Source organism: Stigmatopora nigra, chromosome 1 (genome assembly GCF_051989575.1).
Source record: "Stigmatopora nigra isolate UIUO_SnigA chromosome 1, RoL_Snig_1.1, whole genome shotgun sequence".
In the NCBI taxonomy this organism is placed as follows: Eukaryota; Metazoa; Chordata; class Actinopteri; order Syngnathiformes; family Syngnathidae; genus Stigmatopora; species Stigmatopora nigra.
In genome coordinates this window covers 6187127-6205555 of record NC_135508.1, presented here as the reverse complement: position 1 = coordinate 6205555, position 18429 = coordinate 6187127, and the positions used below count along the sequence as shown (strand labels likewise).

General features: G+C 37.8%; 2 protein-coding genes across 3 annotated transcripts in view; both read right to left on the bottom strand.

Moving 5' to 3' along the window:
* The window catches only part of zmynd12 (zinc finger, MYND-type containing 12), a 151585-nt gene that overhangs the window by 86584 nt on the left and 46572 nt on the right, over positions 1-18429 (bottom strand). The gene's annotated exons all lie outside the window — the stretch shown is intronic.
* The window catches only part of LOC144203457 (forkhead box protein J3-like), a 44458-nt gene that overhangs the window by 9433 nt on the left and 16596 nt on the right, over positions 1-18429 (bottom strand). For both annotated transcript variants that reach the window (XM_077726917.1, XM_077726925.1), the window contains exons 3-7: positions 14953-15027; positions 13082-13165; positions 4355-4456; positions 2888-3034; positions 1069-1273 (exon numbers count right to left, since the gene is read on the bottom strand). In XM_077726917.1, coding sequence (XP_077583043.1) covers positions 1069-1273; positions 2888-3034; positions 4355-4456; positions 13082-13165; positions 14953-15027 — 613 coding nt within the window. The remainder of the gene's footprint in view (positions 1-1068; positions 1274-2887; positions 3035-4354; positions 4457-13081; positions 13166-14952; positions 15028-18429) is intronic.

The following is an 18429-nucleotide window of genomic DNA, read 5'->3' as shown; positions in this document are numbered from 1 at the left end:
ATACGGTAGTTAATTAATTCTTCACATTATTTTTTTCTAGACCAGAAAGTTCAAGATGTACAATTTTTTTTAAATCATTATTAATTATAATGAATGTGCATTTTTTTTAAAGGAAATGAAAATAGAATACAAAAGCATGTCTATACCAAGTATCTAATAAAGTATCACTATCATTGTATTTTCTTTTACTTTTTTGCTTCCAGTTTGCTATCTCAAGCAAGGTCAGTATTAAATATATGTATAATATTATATAATAAATATGAGTAACACTATGTGATGAGCAAAAAGCTTTATATTTGAGTAAAAGCTGTCATGGTCACTACATTTGTTTTGTTAGGTTTGCTTTCTTGTTTTTTATGTTCTGAACTTTATTTGATTTCATTTCAATAAAACACGAATGTACTTTCCTCCTTAATGTGGATCTCAGACTATAAATTTGAGGAAACCCCAATTTATGGTGAAACTAACAGAGTGCATCAATCTCCAATGTGTAAGAAGATTTGTGCCTCTGGGGGCAATGTTGGTAGCGAGAGGGAAAGTTGATCAGAGGGTTGAGGGATACGAGGAAGGCCCAAGTGGGAGGAGGCCGGGTGACCTGAAAGCTTCAGGAAGCAATTAGCGAGATGCTTCACAAACTTTAGAAGCAATCTAATTAGCTTCTATCAAAGCTGCAGATGTGTATGTCTTTTTCTCGCCTTCCGATGAATTCTTCGCTCTTAATTGCCTTTGCTCGTTTGACTGAGCGGGCCGTAAAATGCAGATATGCGGAACAGCAGATTGTTTGTTTATTAAAATACAATAGAGGCAGGGTAGCGTGTGCAAAGGGGGGTTAATGCAGCAACGCTTCCCGTGCTGTGAAAGCAATATTAAAGTTGCGCATCAATTTCAAGAGCTTAAGCTTGACAGTTAATTATGTGCAAGAAGCCTGACATGCAGCTCTCCCCTCCACTCACCCATTTTTTTTTTCTCTTCCTCTGCAGGGAATGAGTGTAAGCATAGACGTCCGACAGGGGAAAAACACGAAGAGATAAAGTGTAGCCTACCAACGAGACAAGGACTAACACCCACCTTGCTGTGAGAACGACTGCTCAAAGACACACTTATACAAGCTACGGAGGGATGAACTGAGGTCTTCAAAGTCTGAGAAGCAAAGGTGTTTGTCCCGGGACTCTGGGACAGGCAGAGCGTACTGGGGTTGTGGAGGAGGGGGTGCAGGACGCGTGGACGGCTGGAGACTCAAGGACTGGGATGAAGGCTCTGAGTGACTACTAACCTGTGATAAATGGAGGATAGAAAGAAATGTTGTTAAGTGTTGGATAGATCGGGTTTTACAAAAATTGTAGGCTACCACAGTATGATGGTCATAATCTTTATGATTTGTATAGTAATTATAATTGAATTGTTTAGAGCAGGGGTGTCAAACATATGGCCCGCGGGCCGGATCCGGCCCGTCTGGTGGTTTGGTACGGCCCGGGGGAAAAAGCTGCATTGTATAAAAATAAAAAAAATCTTTAAAATTTGTATTTATTGTATTATCCGTTAGGGGTCGCAGTGTTTTAGTACGTGCAGACAACATGAATTGACATTTATTCATGTTCTTATGTTATTCTCTTGTTCATAATATATATATAGTTCATAATGTAAAAGGAAAATTCTGTTAATAAACATTTTGATAATTTACTCATTCTTTGCACTAATTGTTAGTATTAGTGACTAATACAAAGGAAAAAAAGTGGGCTTATTGTTAGTTCTATGTAATTTTGCAATGAGTTTACTGGTCCGGCCCGCTTGATCTCCAATTAAGCTGTATTCGGCCCGCAGACCAAAGGGAGTTTAACACCCCTGGTTTAGAGCAAGGGTGTCAGAATCGGGTTGGTTCACGGGCCGCTTTAACGTCAACTCGGTTCCATGTGGGCCTGACCATTTTAGATATAATATTTAGATTTTTTTTTAACAAATGGATTAAAAGAACTGGATTAAAAGCAATATTAAAAACCATGTTTATTTGAGTTATTTTTGTCATTGTAAGGGAAACATTTTTAATCATTTGTTTTTCATTTCAAAATGACCAATTTGCTAACACATTCCCTATCGGCCACGGCTTCATGAAATGAGATGTCAATAAGATAGAAGAGCTTTTGCACTAAACTTTGCCCATGCAGTTGGAAGGTGAGCACAGAAAATTGATAGATGTTAAGAAACGGAGCAACAGTTACAAGGGAAATGTAATTGACAGATATTTTTCTTAGTGCTCCACTTCAAGGGGAAAAAAGTATTTTCTGACTCGCAGTTTATATTTGATTTACAGGGCTGGATAATTTGGGAAAAGCCAGCATTGCATCATGGGAGCAGGAAAAGATAGTTGCTGTGTCCAACCAATCAAAGTAGTATAGTAAAGTATACAAATACTTAAGTAAAGTGTACAAATACTTTACTATACTTTGCATATTATTGTGCTGAACCAAAGCAGGAATGTTATTTGGCAGGAGATCACATGAGAGCAATGTTCCCTCTAAGCTCAGCGCATGCGCAATTGCGCATTACTCTTGTCTTCTCTGCGCAGCAGCAATCATATGGCGCGCAGTAAATAAAATCCAAACTTTTTTTACCCCTCTCCCCTAGATGGCGCCGTTTACGCGGCAGTACCTCTGTCCACTCTTATGTTTTTTTGTGTTTTACAGCATGTTTTACATGAAAAATTAGAGGAAACATTGACATGCACCTCCTTATGGCAGGTGTGATACTGGTCTGCCCATAGCGAGCAATGATGATGTCGCTCACACTGGTACTCAGTGCGCTCAGGGAAGTTGTCTTTCTGCCCAGACCAACGGAAAATTAGAGGGAACATTGCATGAGAGAATCCTTAAAATAAAGTGTAATCTCTTACTGGTGTGTAGCCATGTATGCTGTTGCCATTGCTCACTGTAGAGTTCATGTTGTTCAGGTTGATGGATGTCATGCTCTGTTCAGAGAGACTGGTGCTCAGGCTGTTGGGACTCTCGCAGTCGTCAGCTTCCGGGCTGTATAATGCAACCTGCACATATGTATGCACACAGGTACCTTAAAATCACTTTACAATGTCACCTTTATAGACAGACAGCCATTCCAAGTGGTGATTGACTGTGGTTTAATCTCCTCTTTAACCACTGTTGATGTTAGTAGCTAATACGTGCATTTTATTTAATAGCCACCAATTGCAAGGCTTTTAGAAGCAATGCCTCGGGATGGTGATCAATCCCAAATCGTGTTCAGTTGTGTTGTCAAGAGGTGTGAAACTGCATCAGAGGTGCCCTGCCGCTACAATTAATTGCTCAGACAAATGAGAAAACAAAGCCTCTGACTGAGGCAATAAGCACAGGTACAAGTACATCAAAGTGTGCCATGCAGTCAAGTAGTTTGAATTATCGGCATTGTGATTTAAGAGTAGATTTTGAGGTTTGCATTTAAACAGAACACCATGCATTCCCTCTTTCTTTCACTTGTGCTTTCCAAGGTCATAGGAGGGGTCTATACATCTGACTTAGTCGAAGGATGAGCCCTAGACTGTGATAAATGAGGCATATGTAGAGGCACATGTATTTGATAACAGGTGATTTAAGAGATTCTTTCGATATGCTTAACTGCAAATGCTAATTGATGAATATGTGACACATTTGTGGCCACTTCTTTGTCAGGAATGTGGGAGGAGATCATCCTTCCATTCATTGAGTCACAGTAAAGTGTGTCAGTGTATATAAACATTTGCCCTTGAAAATCATGACAAACTGGCAGCTGTGTTATACACTGAAATGTGCGAGGAAAGCAATAATCTTTTAATGTTTACATATTTGTCTGCCTTTCATCTTCTCTATATTGTAATTTTATCACAGACTTTGATGAACTAAATTGGAAAAGGTTTATTAAGTAAGCTTGAACAATGAAGAAGCAATTACTTTCATCATATATCTTGATTTTGTAGCAATTCAACTCAAATTTGTAATACGTCAACTAATAAGTTAAGTTAAGGTTAAGTTTGCCAATTAAATTTCAAGTCTCACTATTTGTATACAGTGCATTATGTTAATTAAGCGTGTTGTAGAATGTCCACCAATGCGTGCTTTATCAGTTATCATACGTAAAATTGCAACCATAAAATATATTAATAGTACTAATACTGTTCTTAGTAGTACTAACAATAAATGAAGCAAATGCGTGTCAAAAGAAGAGGAATACACGCTAAACTAAAGGTTCAATATGTAAAAGCAAGTGCCATATGACAGTATTAAGTGTTTTTTTATGATTATTTTTGATAGAATAATACAGCACTGATTTGGTTTCTCTCAATTTAAATTGGCCATTGCCATACAAGTCCTACCTTGTTTGTCACGGTATTAATGGCCAGAGTAGGAGACGTTCCTCCTGACATGATACAGTCCATTCGCAGAGATTCTGACTCCAAACTATAAGGGGTGGATGCCTGCAATGAGGAAAGAAATATATATTTTTGTAATTCACACTGTATTAAACATTACAGTAAATGCAAGATAAAATTGGTGTTTATTTTTCACAGTTCACACTGACTGATTTAAGGTAAAAACGTAACATTTTGGATGGACATTGAGATTTTATTGATAATTTATTGACAATTCCCCAAACACAATACATTTAAAGACATTGGTCAACTATGAAACAAATTCCCAATAATATCTTTTACATTTGGATTATATTTAGTTTATCACCATCATCGAATATAGGCAGTATGATCATCTTCACCAAAGTGTGTGCAGAACGTGTGAATAAAGTCTTGTATCAAGTAAAGGAAGCCTAATATAACCTTAATTTTACCCTGTAGGATAAGATTATAAGAGTTAAAAGAAAATTAATCATCTAGCCAGAAACCATGATATTTATAGGAGCTAATAGAATCTAGTTCATAGTTGTTGGCAGTTGGACTGTGCATTTCTTGGTAGCAGGCCAAAATCAGGTAGTTTGCAAGTTGACAATTTGTCAATTTCAAAACACACTGGGACATCATGATACAATGTTGTTTAATCTGACACTGCAATTGCCAGGAACATTAAAATAAAAAATCATGTTGTTTCTGGGTCAGGCATAAAAGAAACAATATATGCGCAATGCCTAGGTACTATGATTTAACAAGTTAACAATTTTTTTAAAGCTTGTTAATAAAACATACACATAAAAACAATAATTTGTTGCAAAGCGGTTGGTGCATGACTTGCAATCTACATTATAAAAATCGAATCTGGCCCGCCGCATCATTTTATGTGGGCCGAGAAAGTATATCATGAATGTTGACTTTCGATTTATGACCAAATTCCAATGATTATGTGTATATTAAATTTCCTAATTTTTCCCTTTTAAATCAATACTTGCAATTTTGTCATCCAATTTTGTGTTTTTAGTTCAAATAGCATTTTGTAAAATCTAAAAAATAACTGAAAAAATATATCCAGTCTTCCATTTTAATGTTGAAAATGATAAAAATATTTAGTTTCCTTTTAAAATGAAAAATAAATGATTAAAATACCTTTTCCCATACCAAGAATTTTTTTTTATTTATAGCGATTACAAAAAGAGAATTTTTTGGGCTTTTGATCCATGTCTTTTTCTCTGATTTTAAATATATTTTTACTATATCTCAATAGTATATCTAAAATGGTCCGGCCCAGGTGAAATGGAGTTGACGTTATTTCCCCCTCGCGAACCAACCCGAGTTTGACACCCTTGTTATACTCAATGCTCCTCCCTCTCAAACAAAGGGAACAGACCCAAATGCAATCCACTGGTCATAAATTATCCATATTATAGTGCTTTGTTTAAAAAAAAAAGGTCCTGTAAACTTGTAAAGGACAACGGAGCAAAAGTATGATGCTAAGCTCTACCTAATAAAACATGTAAGAGCCCCAAATAAACTTACCATGACCCTCAGTACTGTTATGCGCTACGGTTGTTGGTCACTCCCAACTACCATAACTTAAGAAAACATGCCAACATTGGAAAAAAAAAAGTACTTAGACATCACCAGGTTCTTCAGCTCCAAATGTGGATCCACAAAATTCAGGCACATATGGTTATTTACCTTCTCTACTTTAGTGTGTCTTCTATTTACACTGCAATTCAATCCCAAAGTAGGAAGCACATCCTAAATGAAGTATACAAATGTTCCCATTTCTAGACTCATATTGATTTCATAGATACAGCCCCCTTAAATTAGTTAGTGCCATGCCAAACTTGTGATGCGCAAATTTAAAATTATAGGCTTTTTGAAGGTCAATATCTTGTGTTTCATGTGACAAAGGTAAAGATATTTGGCATACATTGTAAATCTGGAACAAGCTTTCAAAATCCACTTTCAGAATTACTCTACTTCCTATTATCTTTAAGTTATTGGCCTATCAAATGTGTATCTTTTATGGGGAGATTAAAAAGTCATTTTTCAAGGTCTCCCAACAGTAAAGTTTCCTGTGAGATTTCTCATATCTGAGGACAGGTCTGTGTGGGGAAGAAACTAGTCCTATGTAAACAATTGCTTTTACAACTGACATATAAGAGATGTTGAATCAAAATCGCACTTCTAAGTGTTAAAATTGTCTGTAGATGTTCGAACTGCATCAAGTACTCTTGAACAAATTAAAGTATGCTACATATACTGCGACTTTAAAGGATGTAAAAGGTCCACACAATGATGTCGGAAGATGCATAATACTACATTCAGGTACAACTCCAAAGGAGAGGAGCAGCAAGATTTTGTCTTGAAAGCTGTACTGGACACAAGATGAAGGAATTAGCCACACTGGGTGGAAATGAGGAGTTGTAAATAGTTGTTGTTATTTAGTGTAAACCAAATAAAAAGAGAATATAGTTCATCACATAGGAAGAAAGTCGAAACGCTTAAAGCAATCACGATAGAGCAAGCATTTTTGATTAATTTTTGATTAATTTCCATTCAGATTTTTTCTCGAAGTGGGAGAAAATATATATTTCTGTGTTCTGAGAGATTTGGGACACCTAGGAATAGCCTGTGTTAGCTTAAAGGTAATGCCTGGATACGGCTCGAAATCTCTAAAACAGGGGCCTCCAAACAATTATAAATTTGGCCACAGTGGATGCAGGATTTTATTCGAAACCAACATGAGGACAAATTTTCACCAAACTAGTGTTTTCAGTTATATAAAAAACTCTGTCTACAGTTAAACTGTCTCTATTAGATGGATTGGGACAAAAACCAGGACCCACAGCAGCCCTCGACAACCGATTTGGTAACCCCTATAAAATGTTTTGAAATCAAGCACATATATTTATTTTTGATCAAATAATAGTCATTCTTTAAATGTTCAAAGTACCACAATGCATTAAATACTACGTAATAGTCTACAGGATTACATTATATTCCGTTGCATGAATTCAGGGACAGTATTGAGTGTTTTCCCCATTGATGCCAATGCAAAAGCATTGGTCAAATATGATTTTTCTTATTTAGAAATAAGAAGAGAAGGGCGAGAGTAAAATGGAGGACAGAATCAAAGGTGACATTGCTTATAAGAATGTCGGAATGCTCCAAATTTATGATTACGTTGGGATCCTCTTGAATCACCATAATGCCGGCGGCTGCAACTGTGTGAACACTTTGAGACGCGCTTCATTTAAATTGCCGGACACTTAAGCGACCCACAAAATGAACACATCACGCTCACTAAGATGCATCAGAGCATCCTCATGCATTATTCAAGCGTGGCACATGTATTTAAAAGGAGTTCATTGCATTGCGTCCTGAGAACGGGTTAAAACAGGGGTGTCGAACTCCCTTTGGTCTGCGGGCCGAATACAGCTTAATTTGAGATCAAGCGGGCCGAACCAGTAAACTCATTGCAAAATTACATCGAACTAACAATAAGCCCACTTTCTTCCTTTGTTTTAGTCACTAATACTAATAATTAGTGCAAAGAATGAGTAAATCAAAATGTTTATTAACAGAATTTTCCTTTTACATTATGAACAATAAATTATGAACAAGAGAATAACATGAGAACGTTAATAAATGTCAATTCACGTTGTCTGCACGAACTAAAACACTGCGCCCCCTAGCAGATAATACAAGAACTACACATTTTAAAGAAAATTCATATTTTTTTATAGAATGCAGCTTTCTTCCCTGGGCCGTTCCAAACCACCAGACGGGCCGGATGCGGCCCGCGGGCCATATTTTTGACACCACTGGGTTAAAATAAATCGAAGAACTCACCTAAGATCAATGAAAGGCAAATGTGACATCAGGCAAAAAAAATGTAAAAAGAAAAAGGTGGATTATATATATATTTTTTTTTTATAGCTAGACTCCTTTCTGGGTTCAAGGCTGCTTTCTGTGCTGCCATCCCAAACTGCTTACAGTAAGAGGATTGGTTGGTAACAATGCAATCTTTAATTTATGATAAACTCCCAAAGAAACAGGATGCTGTCTCCCTGGTGGAGACTGTTACAAAGAAGGGATGCCGAAGCAAGAGGAAGAAGGGAAAAAGAAGGTAATTGAGTGGTGGTAGACAGGCCCAGAGAGATACAAATAAAGAGTGTGATTAAGCTCAGTGATGCAGGTAGACTGCCAGTCTACACCTTTAGACAATGCACGCATCCACCCGCTATTTAGCCCCCCTACACGCTGACTCCTTAAAAGCGTAAAAGCAGTCAGACATATTTAGCAAACCTTTTTTTTCCCCTCCCTTTGCTGATGATAAACCACTTAAAACCCTTCTGCCTTGCCTCAGCCCTTGTGACAGCCCGCAGAATGTCTGCCAGCAGTGTAAGCGAGGCATAAGAAAAAAGGGTCGAAGGGCCCATCCGTATAAGACGAGATGACAAGCCTGTGAATTAATTAATGTTTGTAATTTAAAAAAGGGAAGAAAAAAATCCCCGGTGAAGAAAATATGCCTAACGGCAGCCTTAGGCCTTGCGTGGTAATTAACTGGAACATAAGACCGAAATACTCTCCCTCTACTCCCTCATCTCCTTGTTATCTATTTCTCCTTGCAGCATGACTTTTTCCTCTCCGTCTCATCATCTAATTTCTCTCTGGATGCTCTCCTTTCACCCTTTGCCGTCATTTTTTAGGCTTCTTCTGTCTTTTACCTTCAAACATTATGATTGAGTAGTCCGGGGGTGTCAAACATATGTCCCGCGGGCCGGATCCGGCCCGTCTGGTGGTTTGGTACGGCCCGGTGAAGAAAGCTGCATTGTATAGAAAAATATGAATTTTCTTTAAAATGTGTAGTTCTTGTATTATCTGCTCGGGGCGCAGTGTTTTAGTTCGTGCAAACAACGTGAATTGACGTTTATTTACGTTCTTATGTTATTCTCTTGTTCATAATATATTGTTCATAATGTAAAAGGAAAATTCTTTTTATAAACATTTTGATAATTTACTCATTATTTGCACTAATTATTAGTATTAGTGACTAATGAAAAGGAAAAAAGTGGTCTTATTGTTAGTTCTATGTAATTTTGCAATGAGTTTCCTGGTCCGGCCCGCTTGATCTCAAATTAAGCGGTATTCGGCCCGCAGACCAAAGGAAGTTTGACACCCCTGGTGTAGTCTGTCATCGCGAGCCCAATTGAAGCCTGCATGCCTCCTACTGGAGTTGGGAGCAAAAGAACTTTGGTAGAAGGACCAGACGTACAAAAAAGACACAATGACATACAGACCAACAGACAAGACAAAGATAGTGATCAAGATTTAGCAGCAGAGACAGAGACAAACGACCCTGAAAAGACAAACTATGATTAAAGAGTCGGGGTGGTTTTCATTACTGAAATGACTCAGTGTTTGTGTGCTTGCGTGCTTCTAAGCAAAAGGATTTCGCTAAAAGACATGGGACTCCATGCAAATTTTTCAAGTTGCCTTTTAGTCATGCTTTAAATGCTAAAATGATGTGCCTCAGTGCACATGTGTTGGGACAGAAAGTTACCGACTGAAAGAGTAAACAATTTAAGTTGTTGCCAAGTGAATAGGTTTATTTTCCAAAGACATTGTGCAAAACATGTCAAGCTGGCAATTCAATGATTTGGAGTGTGTTCTTCTTGCAATGTGGGTTGTAACACCTGTGCAACGACTGTGAATAGATAGATTTTGTGAGGAGGGGCTGTTTAGAAAATGAATGAATCAAATTAATGCATTTAAATTGGGAGAACTGAAATTTAATACTCTGTCAGTGGCAATGTTCCCTCTAATTGTGCACTACTCTCGTCTTCTCTGCGCAGCAGCAATCATATGGCGCGCAGTAAATAAAATCCATCCTTTTTTTTTTACCCATTTCCCCATGATGGCACAGTTTACTTGGCAGCCAGTGGTAGTAGCTCAGGCCACTCTTATGTTTTTTCAAGTTTTACAGCATTTTTTACATGAATATTTAAAGGGAACATTGAAATGCACCTGCTTATGGCAGGTGTGATACTGGTGTGCCCATAACGAGCAATGATGATGTCACTCACACTGGTACTCAGTGCGCTAAGGGAGGTTGTCTTTTCGTCCAGACCAACGAAAAATTAGAGGGAACATTGGTCAGTGACATGAAATTAATTAAATGACTTAAGAATAGTATACAAAAACAATCTCCAATAACTGTGTACTTCACAATTTTTTGTAATTTTTAACAGTTTGTGTGGGAGATGCGAGTGTACAGATAATTCTGAAGATAGCATTTTAAATGGCGACACATCACTGGAGACAAGTACACAAAGAGTATTTGCAGTAGTTTCTACTTGCCGATTAAAGTTTCATTTGTATTGCTCTTTACCACAGACCCATTTCAGAGTAGTGTGAAATTGTATAGTGTACATTATACCACTACGACCCTTCACGTCTAGCATCACATTGAGTTAAAAAGGTTTTGTTCATCCACAGCTTCTTGCTGCCCGTAACCATTTCAGCAAGCAACACTAGTAATGATTCCTACAAGAGGTTTATACTATATGTATGAATGTTTTGACAGAATTGACTGAAAAAATCGTTGCAGACAACAGAGAACAATGTAACAATGTGCCAAGCCCTTATGGCTACAAATGGATGAGTGTACATTTTTCTGTTTTTTGAGCCATGTCAGCCATTCTTACCAATGGAGTGAAAATTAAGGTTAAAATATTTGGCCAAAAGATGATTAAAAGCTTTCATTTTTTTGGGTTTCAATCTCAAAGGACTTTTTTCAGCAAAATGGCTTGCATGAAATAGAATATTGTGATGACAAACTATTTTTCCTACCTTTTCGTTAAGCTAAAATTGTCTCATAAATTGTACTAGGCAGAAAGTGAGCAATCTGGGCAGGCATGCACTGAATCTCAAACTATTGCAAGATGGGAACTTCACATTTAAAAAAACATCTTCAAAACTATTCAGCCAAACAATCGTACATTCAAACAAAGAATTCAATTCGGTTTCTGCTTTCAGCCAACAATTTTCATTCCTGTGAATCCCTCATACAAATACACCAATGCAATTGATACTAAGCTCAATTAGTGAGGACATTTCTGTAAAGGCGGTCAAAACGAATATTGACTACACAAATAGTTAAATAATGTGCGACAAATCAAATCTTCGTGTGTGCTTGGGAGCATGCTGATCATGCATAAAAGTACAAAATTCCGAGTACACCCCGAGAATGAGGTGACAGCTGGAATGGAGAGCTCACACTACCTCTCTTTGTATTCACATTTACAGGTTCACGATTCAACCAACCGCAGTCTGCCAGGTTGATGTAGGGTTATATATATTTATAGCTTCGGCTGCTGTCAATCAAGTTCCCCAAAACCCATTTTAATTCCCCCTTGCATCTACTCAGACGCATGTACCTGCTGTTTTCTTTGGGATCTTGAGCACGGAACATGTCTACCAGCCTGCAATTAGCACACACTTACATCTGGGTCAACCCTGCTTGATCTGAAACAAAATAGCATGCAGCAAACCATAAGGTGTGCATTTAAGATGTCACACTTGCTAGAGGACGTGCATTATATTTATAAATAAGAAACCTGACGGAATATTTTGACTACATGCATGCACAACCTAAAGGCATTTTATATTATAGTGCTATTTCTAAAAAAAAAATCTACCCTTATAATAGTCAGAAAATGTAAATTTAAGTTCATAATTTTAATGATCGAGGTGGTAGTTTGCATCAGAGAAGTAACTGCATTGTGGTAGGTTGATTGTTGAGGTGTTCCTCTAATAGTTTAATATCCTTGGTGTATAATATGACAATATTATTAGAAAGAAATTATATTAGAAAATGAAAACAATACACATTTTTTATTGGAATCGCCAGGTATTGCCTAACCCCCACATTCACCACCCACTACAAACCCCACCCTCTACTCCCACTGTGTCAATCGAAAAGGAGCATTTACAGCCTGTACAACGAAAGAAATGTTTATAAAAGATTTTACTGGCTTTAGTCTCACTTGTATAAGTAATGAATGTCAATGTCACTCAAACCAAACAATGCAACTAGTACAGCTTTTTACCACTTACTACTGAATAAAACAAATATAAAATTACCCTTGATAACATTATGTATTCACACATCAAAAACATTGCCACGCTGCAAAGTACACCTTTTTACAACAACTTGTACACAATGTCAGTTTTTTCTGGATCATGTGAGCATAGTATGTTCATGTTTACGCAAAACAGCTACAAAGTGGAGTATTGCCACTCTGGGACTAATACAGGAATTGGATTGAGGGGGGAAAAGAAAGCAACGTACCACTGTTTAACATAAACTGGGGGAGAAATTATCCCGGGACCAAATTATTTTGAAGTAATAACTTGTTTCACATGCATGGAATTTCAACTAATTGGCTATGTAAAGATCCCACCTTAAATATAAATACTAACTATAATGCATATGGAGGTCACAGTGATTTTAATCGATAATGGATCAGCATGTAGGAGTTTTGCGAAGGTTGATCAACAGCTCAGTTTTTACAGTATTTGGCAATTGATTAATCATTCATCTTCAGATGAGGTATTCCTAAGAAGATCAACCTAAGCACTATTTCTTTTACCAATAGGCATGTGGAAACACAGCTTACTTACCCTTTCCCCAGAGCGTGGTCTTTTTTTTGGCCTACTGGGTGCAGCGTCATCTTTAGGGTTAGTGTCTATGGCCCAGTAGGAACCCTGTGAGTGAACACCAATAAAGGAAACAGTTACACTTAATGGCAGCAGTTTAATTTGAACATGACAATGAATTGGGTGTTTGCCTCAATTTAATACAGATTGGTAGGGGCAACATGATCACATTCTTTTCTTTTCCTAAGAAATATATAGGGTAATTTTCCACCTGACCATGAGCACTAAATATTACAAGAAAACGGTATTTGTTCAAATACAGTATAAGACACACTGGACTATTCAATGCAGACGTCCATGTATTGTGTGATATTTACACCAAAAGACATGAAGCTCATTAGATTTAAAAATAAACAAAGAAGACTGTGGATTTAGGGTTAAAAGCAGATGAAAACCGTAGTGCCTATTGATACTTAGCCAGGTGTATTTGTACTTGTTTTGTAAACATTTGGCCTATGGCAAAAGCTTTTTATGATTGATCATTACAATTACCATATTTTCTGTACTTTATAGCGCATCCCAAAAAAATTAAATTTTCACAAAAGCCAGCAGTGCACCGTAATTATAATTTGATGTGCCTTATATATGGATCAATAATTGTTAAATATTAAATGAAATTTGATGGATCCTATCCCAAAAAAAATCAATTTACTCAAAAGCCAGCAGTGCACCCTAATTATAATTTGATGCGCCTTATATATGGATCAATAATGGTTAAACATTGTATAAAATGTATTATGCATGTCACATAAGGCAATTCAGAGTGTCCAATCAGCCTACCATGCATGTTTTAGAACATGGGAGGAAACCAGAGTACCCGTAGGAAACCCACACAGCATGCAAACTCCTCACAGATGGACATAACCTGGATTTGAACCCAGAACCCCAGAGCTGTGAAGCCGACGCGCTATCCACTCCCATCACCAGGCTGTCCATAGTAAAAGTTATTTAAAAAAAATAGTTTTAAACTGTCTTATAGTAATAAACATGTCTACTTAAACACCTTATTTTCTATATTACACAAAAACCTGGAATCTATCCAGCTTGTCAGACAAGACAATGGTTAAATCGCATGGTTAAACATGATCCCTTTATTGAATCTAAAACAGCTGTGTTTCCAGTTGTTCATACACACAAAAAGGGTGTTCTTCCTACACTGCAATCGGTTTTCCGCCAGTGGCATAGCAATATAACCCAAATAAACAATGAGCACGAGAAGTAAATCAATTTGCTTCTTGATTTCCTCCCGGTATCCTACTTTCATTTTCTCTCCTTGACTCCCACAGAGGTCCAAGGCAGCAGACAAGAAATTTGGGGCGGCTGATTCCGGCCGTGTACACACATGCACTCACATACATAAACCCTCCCTCACCAACAAACACATAAACACCCACACAACCACACAACCACACACCCACACCATCTCACTCCTCCTCTGTCTCTCAGTCCCACATCACTGAACAGTACACAGCCAATTAACGTAAGCACATGCATGATTTAGCTTCTTGGCTCCCTCAATGGCTTCAAACAGTCCATGTTACATTCAAGTTGGCTCCCACCGTGTTAAGCTATCGACCACTTCGATCCGAGGTATGAATTAAGGTGCTGGTCAGGTCGTAGCCAGAGCTAATCAAGGGGATCCTACTTGCCTTGTATGTTCGTAGACCTCCACTCAAGCTCACAAATTCACCCTGAATTATTTAAAGCCTTCTTCCTTCTTAATTCATTTTTCAATGGCCCCAAAATCCCAGCAGCATGGCGCATACCCCCTGATGTGGCATAAGGGCGACTAAACACGTGAAAAGTAACAGCAACCAAGTGGGAGACTGACTTACTTTGCCAGGGTCATCTTTGGAGCGAGGCACTTTCAGAAAACACTTGTTCAAGGACAGGTTATGCCGTATTGAATTCTGCAGTGAGAGAGAGGGAGAGAGAAGAAAAATAATGGAGTGAATAGAAGTGAATTCTGAGAAAGAGGAGGGAGTGTTTACTGTTGACACAATCCATGTTACATTTGCACTTTCTCAAAATAACTTCATTCATTTTCTTTGCTGTCCTTTCCTTAGAATATTGTCACCTATTCAAAACCATGCAATATTTTCATGTCTAACTTAAACCTCACATTGGGTTTTCAGATGGGATTTTCATGTAATTTTGTAAGTTGGTCAATTTTCCAAACCTAAAAAAATGATTACATTTTCGCAAAGGATGTCTTCAACATCAATGTCTTTTGTGTGAGGCCTTGGGATTAGTGAGAAGGTAGAAAATATTTTAGTTTATGGAAGTGAAGATTGTATAGGGGCAGGGGTATGGAACCTATGGCTCGGGAGTCACATGTGGCATTTTTGAGGAGTGCATCTGGCTCTTTGCAAACCTGTGAGCTAAAAAATGGAAACTGTTGATGACAGAACTGAGATATTACAACTAGAACTGCTTTAATCTTCATTTTTTTTGCAGTAGACTCTTCTGGAATGCATCCTCTCATTGACTAGCAAAAGCATAAGAATTTTTTTTTAAATCCTTTTTCCACTTTAAAAGTGGTGAAATTACAAAAAAAAATGGATAAGGCACTCGTTTACATGTATGTATTTTGACTTTTAAATTTGTAGTATGGCTCACAAGGAAGAACATTGGAAAATATGAATTGTTCGTGGCTCTCTTCGTCAAAAAGGTTTCCGACCCCTGGTATAGGGTAATCTTGTTCATGAACAGAAAAGAGGCAAGTTAGAGCATGGAATGGTCATCACTCATTGAAAAAAAAACAAGCTTTTACGTTCAAATTAATGATTGATTTCATAATGGGTGTACCATTTCATTGAATTGATTTTAATAGCATCAAATACAGCAAAAGAAGGATCATACGAGTATAGGCTAACCTGGCATGAACCTGTTCTCCCTTCAGGCTCCCTTTCTCGACTCATAGGCCGTTGCTAATTAATACCATTGGGGAGGAGCAGGAGAAAGCAGAGGAATGGGAGGAATTTCTCTACTTCCTCTCCCCACTTCTGAGCCAATGTATCGAGTAGAGGAGAACAGAATTGTCCACCTGTGTCATAACATAATATTCGACAAAGACTACTGCAAGTGTTGGACTTCTCCGTATAAGCATAAATTAGAGCAAAGACCTTGGCCTTGGGCCAACAATACTGAAACAGTAAATCTGACTTGTTGGACAGGGAAATGCAAAACTGAATACTTCTAGCATTGTCTGGATGGTCATTGCCTATTTGGTCCATAACAAGGAGAGAGTAACAGTAAAAGAATATATATATAAATATATACAAATGTAAAAAGGGTTGTAGTTTAGGATTTCAGCAACAATGTCAGACAGATGCAACCCCATGCAAAATATTTCTTTTTTTTTACCATCCATCTTTGTCAATAGGCAATGAGTAAATGACGACTGTCGACTGTATGCCATAGCAAGTAATGGGTACTTTGTGGCTTTTACTTGCTGAGGGGTGCAAGCTCCAGGTTGGTTACATAAGGCATATTTGACAAGCATGGCTGAATTTTTTGACAAAATGCAATGTGATATAATGTGATGTGTGACAAAAACTAAGGATTTGAGGACATGCTTAGGGAAGAGGGGAAAACACAGATGATAGTGTGTGTGTGCATTTATCAACTAGACAAAGTAATCATTTATATTATATATACAGTTCTAGGGTCGAGGGTACCATCCCAGGTGGGTCTTCACTGTGTGGACTTTGCATGCTCTCCCCTGGCTTGCATGGTTGTTTTTCGGATAATCCGGTTTCCTTTTACATCCCCAAAACATGGATGTAGGCTGGTTGAACATTAAATTAGCCCCTAGGTGTGAATGTGATCTTGAACAGATGTCCGTCTCCTTGTGTCCTAAGATTGGTTAGCCACCAATTCAGGGTGTCCCCTGCCTGGAGCCTGAAGTCAGCCGAAACAGGCTCTAGAACCCCCCACGACCCTTGTGAGGAAAAGCGGTTAGCAACAGCTAAAAGAAAATTATTTAATCCACATTCATATTATCCGTGCCTTTATTTTTTTTTCTCAGGAGTATCATTTTTCCCATTATTGAGATGTATTGCAGGCTTAATATGGGATATTTACGTGGAGAGAGATGCTACACAGAAATATATAATGTATCAAAAAATAGCTTAATTAGCCAAATAATCAAGCATCAACACGACAAGTTGTGTCCTCATTCATATGCAGCGTCCTGTCACTCTGGGGAGGCGGACAGCACACTTCCAATCATATTCTCTGAGGCAGTCTGACACATGAATAAAACTCCTAACTTTAAAAATCAGGCCACTGCAACGAAGAAATAAAATCCAATTTAATTTGCCTTATTAGCTTGACATAACTGAGATGTACTCGGGCTAACAGCTGTCCTAGCATTGATGGCATAAAGTAATATAGAGCTGAAACTAAATTTGGTTATGACAAGAAATATCCTTTTTCTCATCTTTCATATTTTGGACTAATTTGCAAGCCATCAAATTCATTTTAAATGTCTTTGTTTGTAGCCTTTTAGTTGTAAGCAGTGTCTTATGCTGCCAAATATTGGAAAGGAAGTTCACAGGCTAGCAACCATCCTGCTTGTGTCACGTCAGCTAAGCCGATTTGAAAAGACAAATGCTCAGAGCCTTTATTCAAACAAAGTCTTTCCAAAATAACAGCAGGGCCAATATGGGTTGAAGGGGCAGCAAGAGGTCAAGAATGGCAAACTTCCTGCTTTATAGTTGTGTCAAGCAAAAAACCCTCTGGAGAAGTGACAGCTTCTGTCAGCAACGTTTCGTAAAAAAAAAAAAAAAAAGAGGTGAAACAATGAGGAAAGGGGAAGAATGAGAACTGGAGATGTGTGATTCGACTCTGCAGTCCCTTAAAATATGTCTTTCAGGTTTGGGCTTTCACATGCAATGAATCAAGTACAATGACAATTCGAAAGTGAGGTTATGAACTACACAATATAATCCGGTTCTGAGTTTGACTAGACTAGGTAAAAATAGGCTGTAGGCAATGCCAACTTGACTGAGAATGTACTATGAAGACCCGAATAATCATATGCCTACGATTATTTTTTCAACTCAAATTTTCGCATGCCTACGATTATTTTTTCAACTCAAATTTTCGCATGCCTACGATTCTTATTCGGGTGCCTACGATTATTAATTCTTGCCTCAATTAAGTCCGTGCAGCATCAACATTGTACTATGTCATTAACTTTCTACGTGTAAAGCACACATGCTGTTTTTACTAACATACTAGTACTAGTAAGAACGTGCAATTGCCACTGGTAGAGTTGCAATATACATAATTACAATGTATTGGTA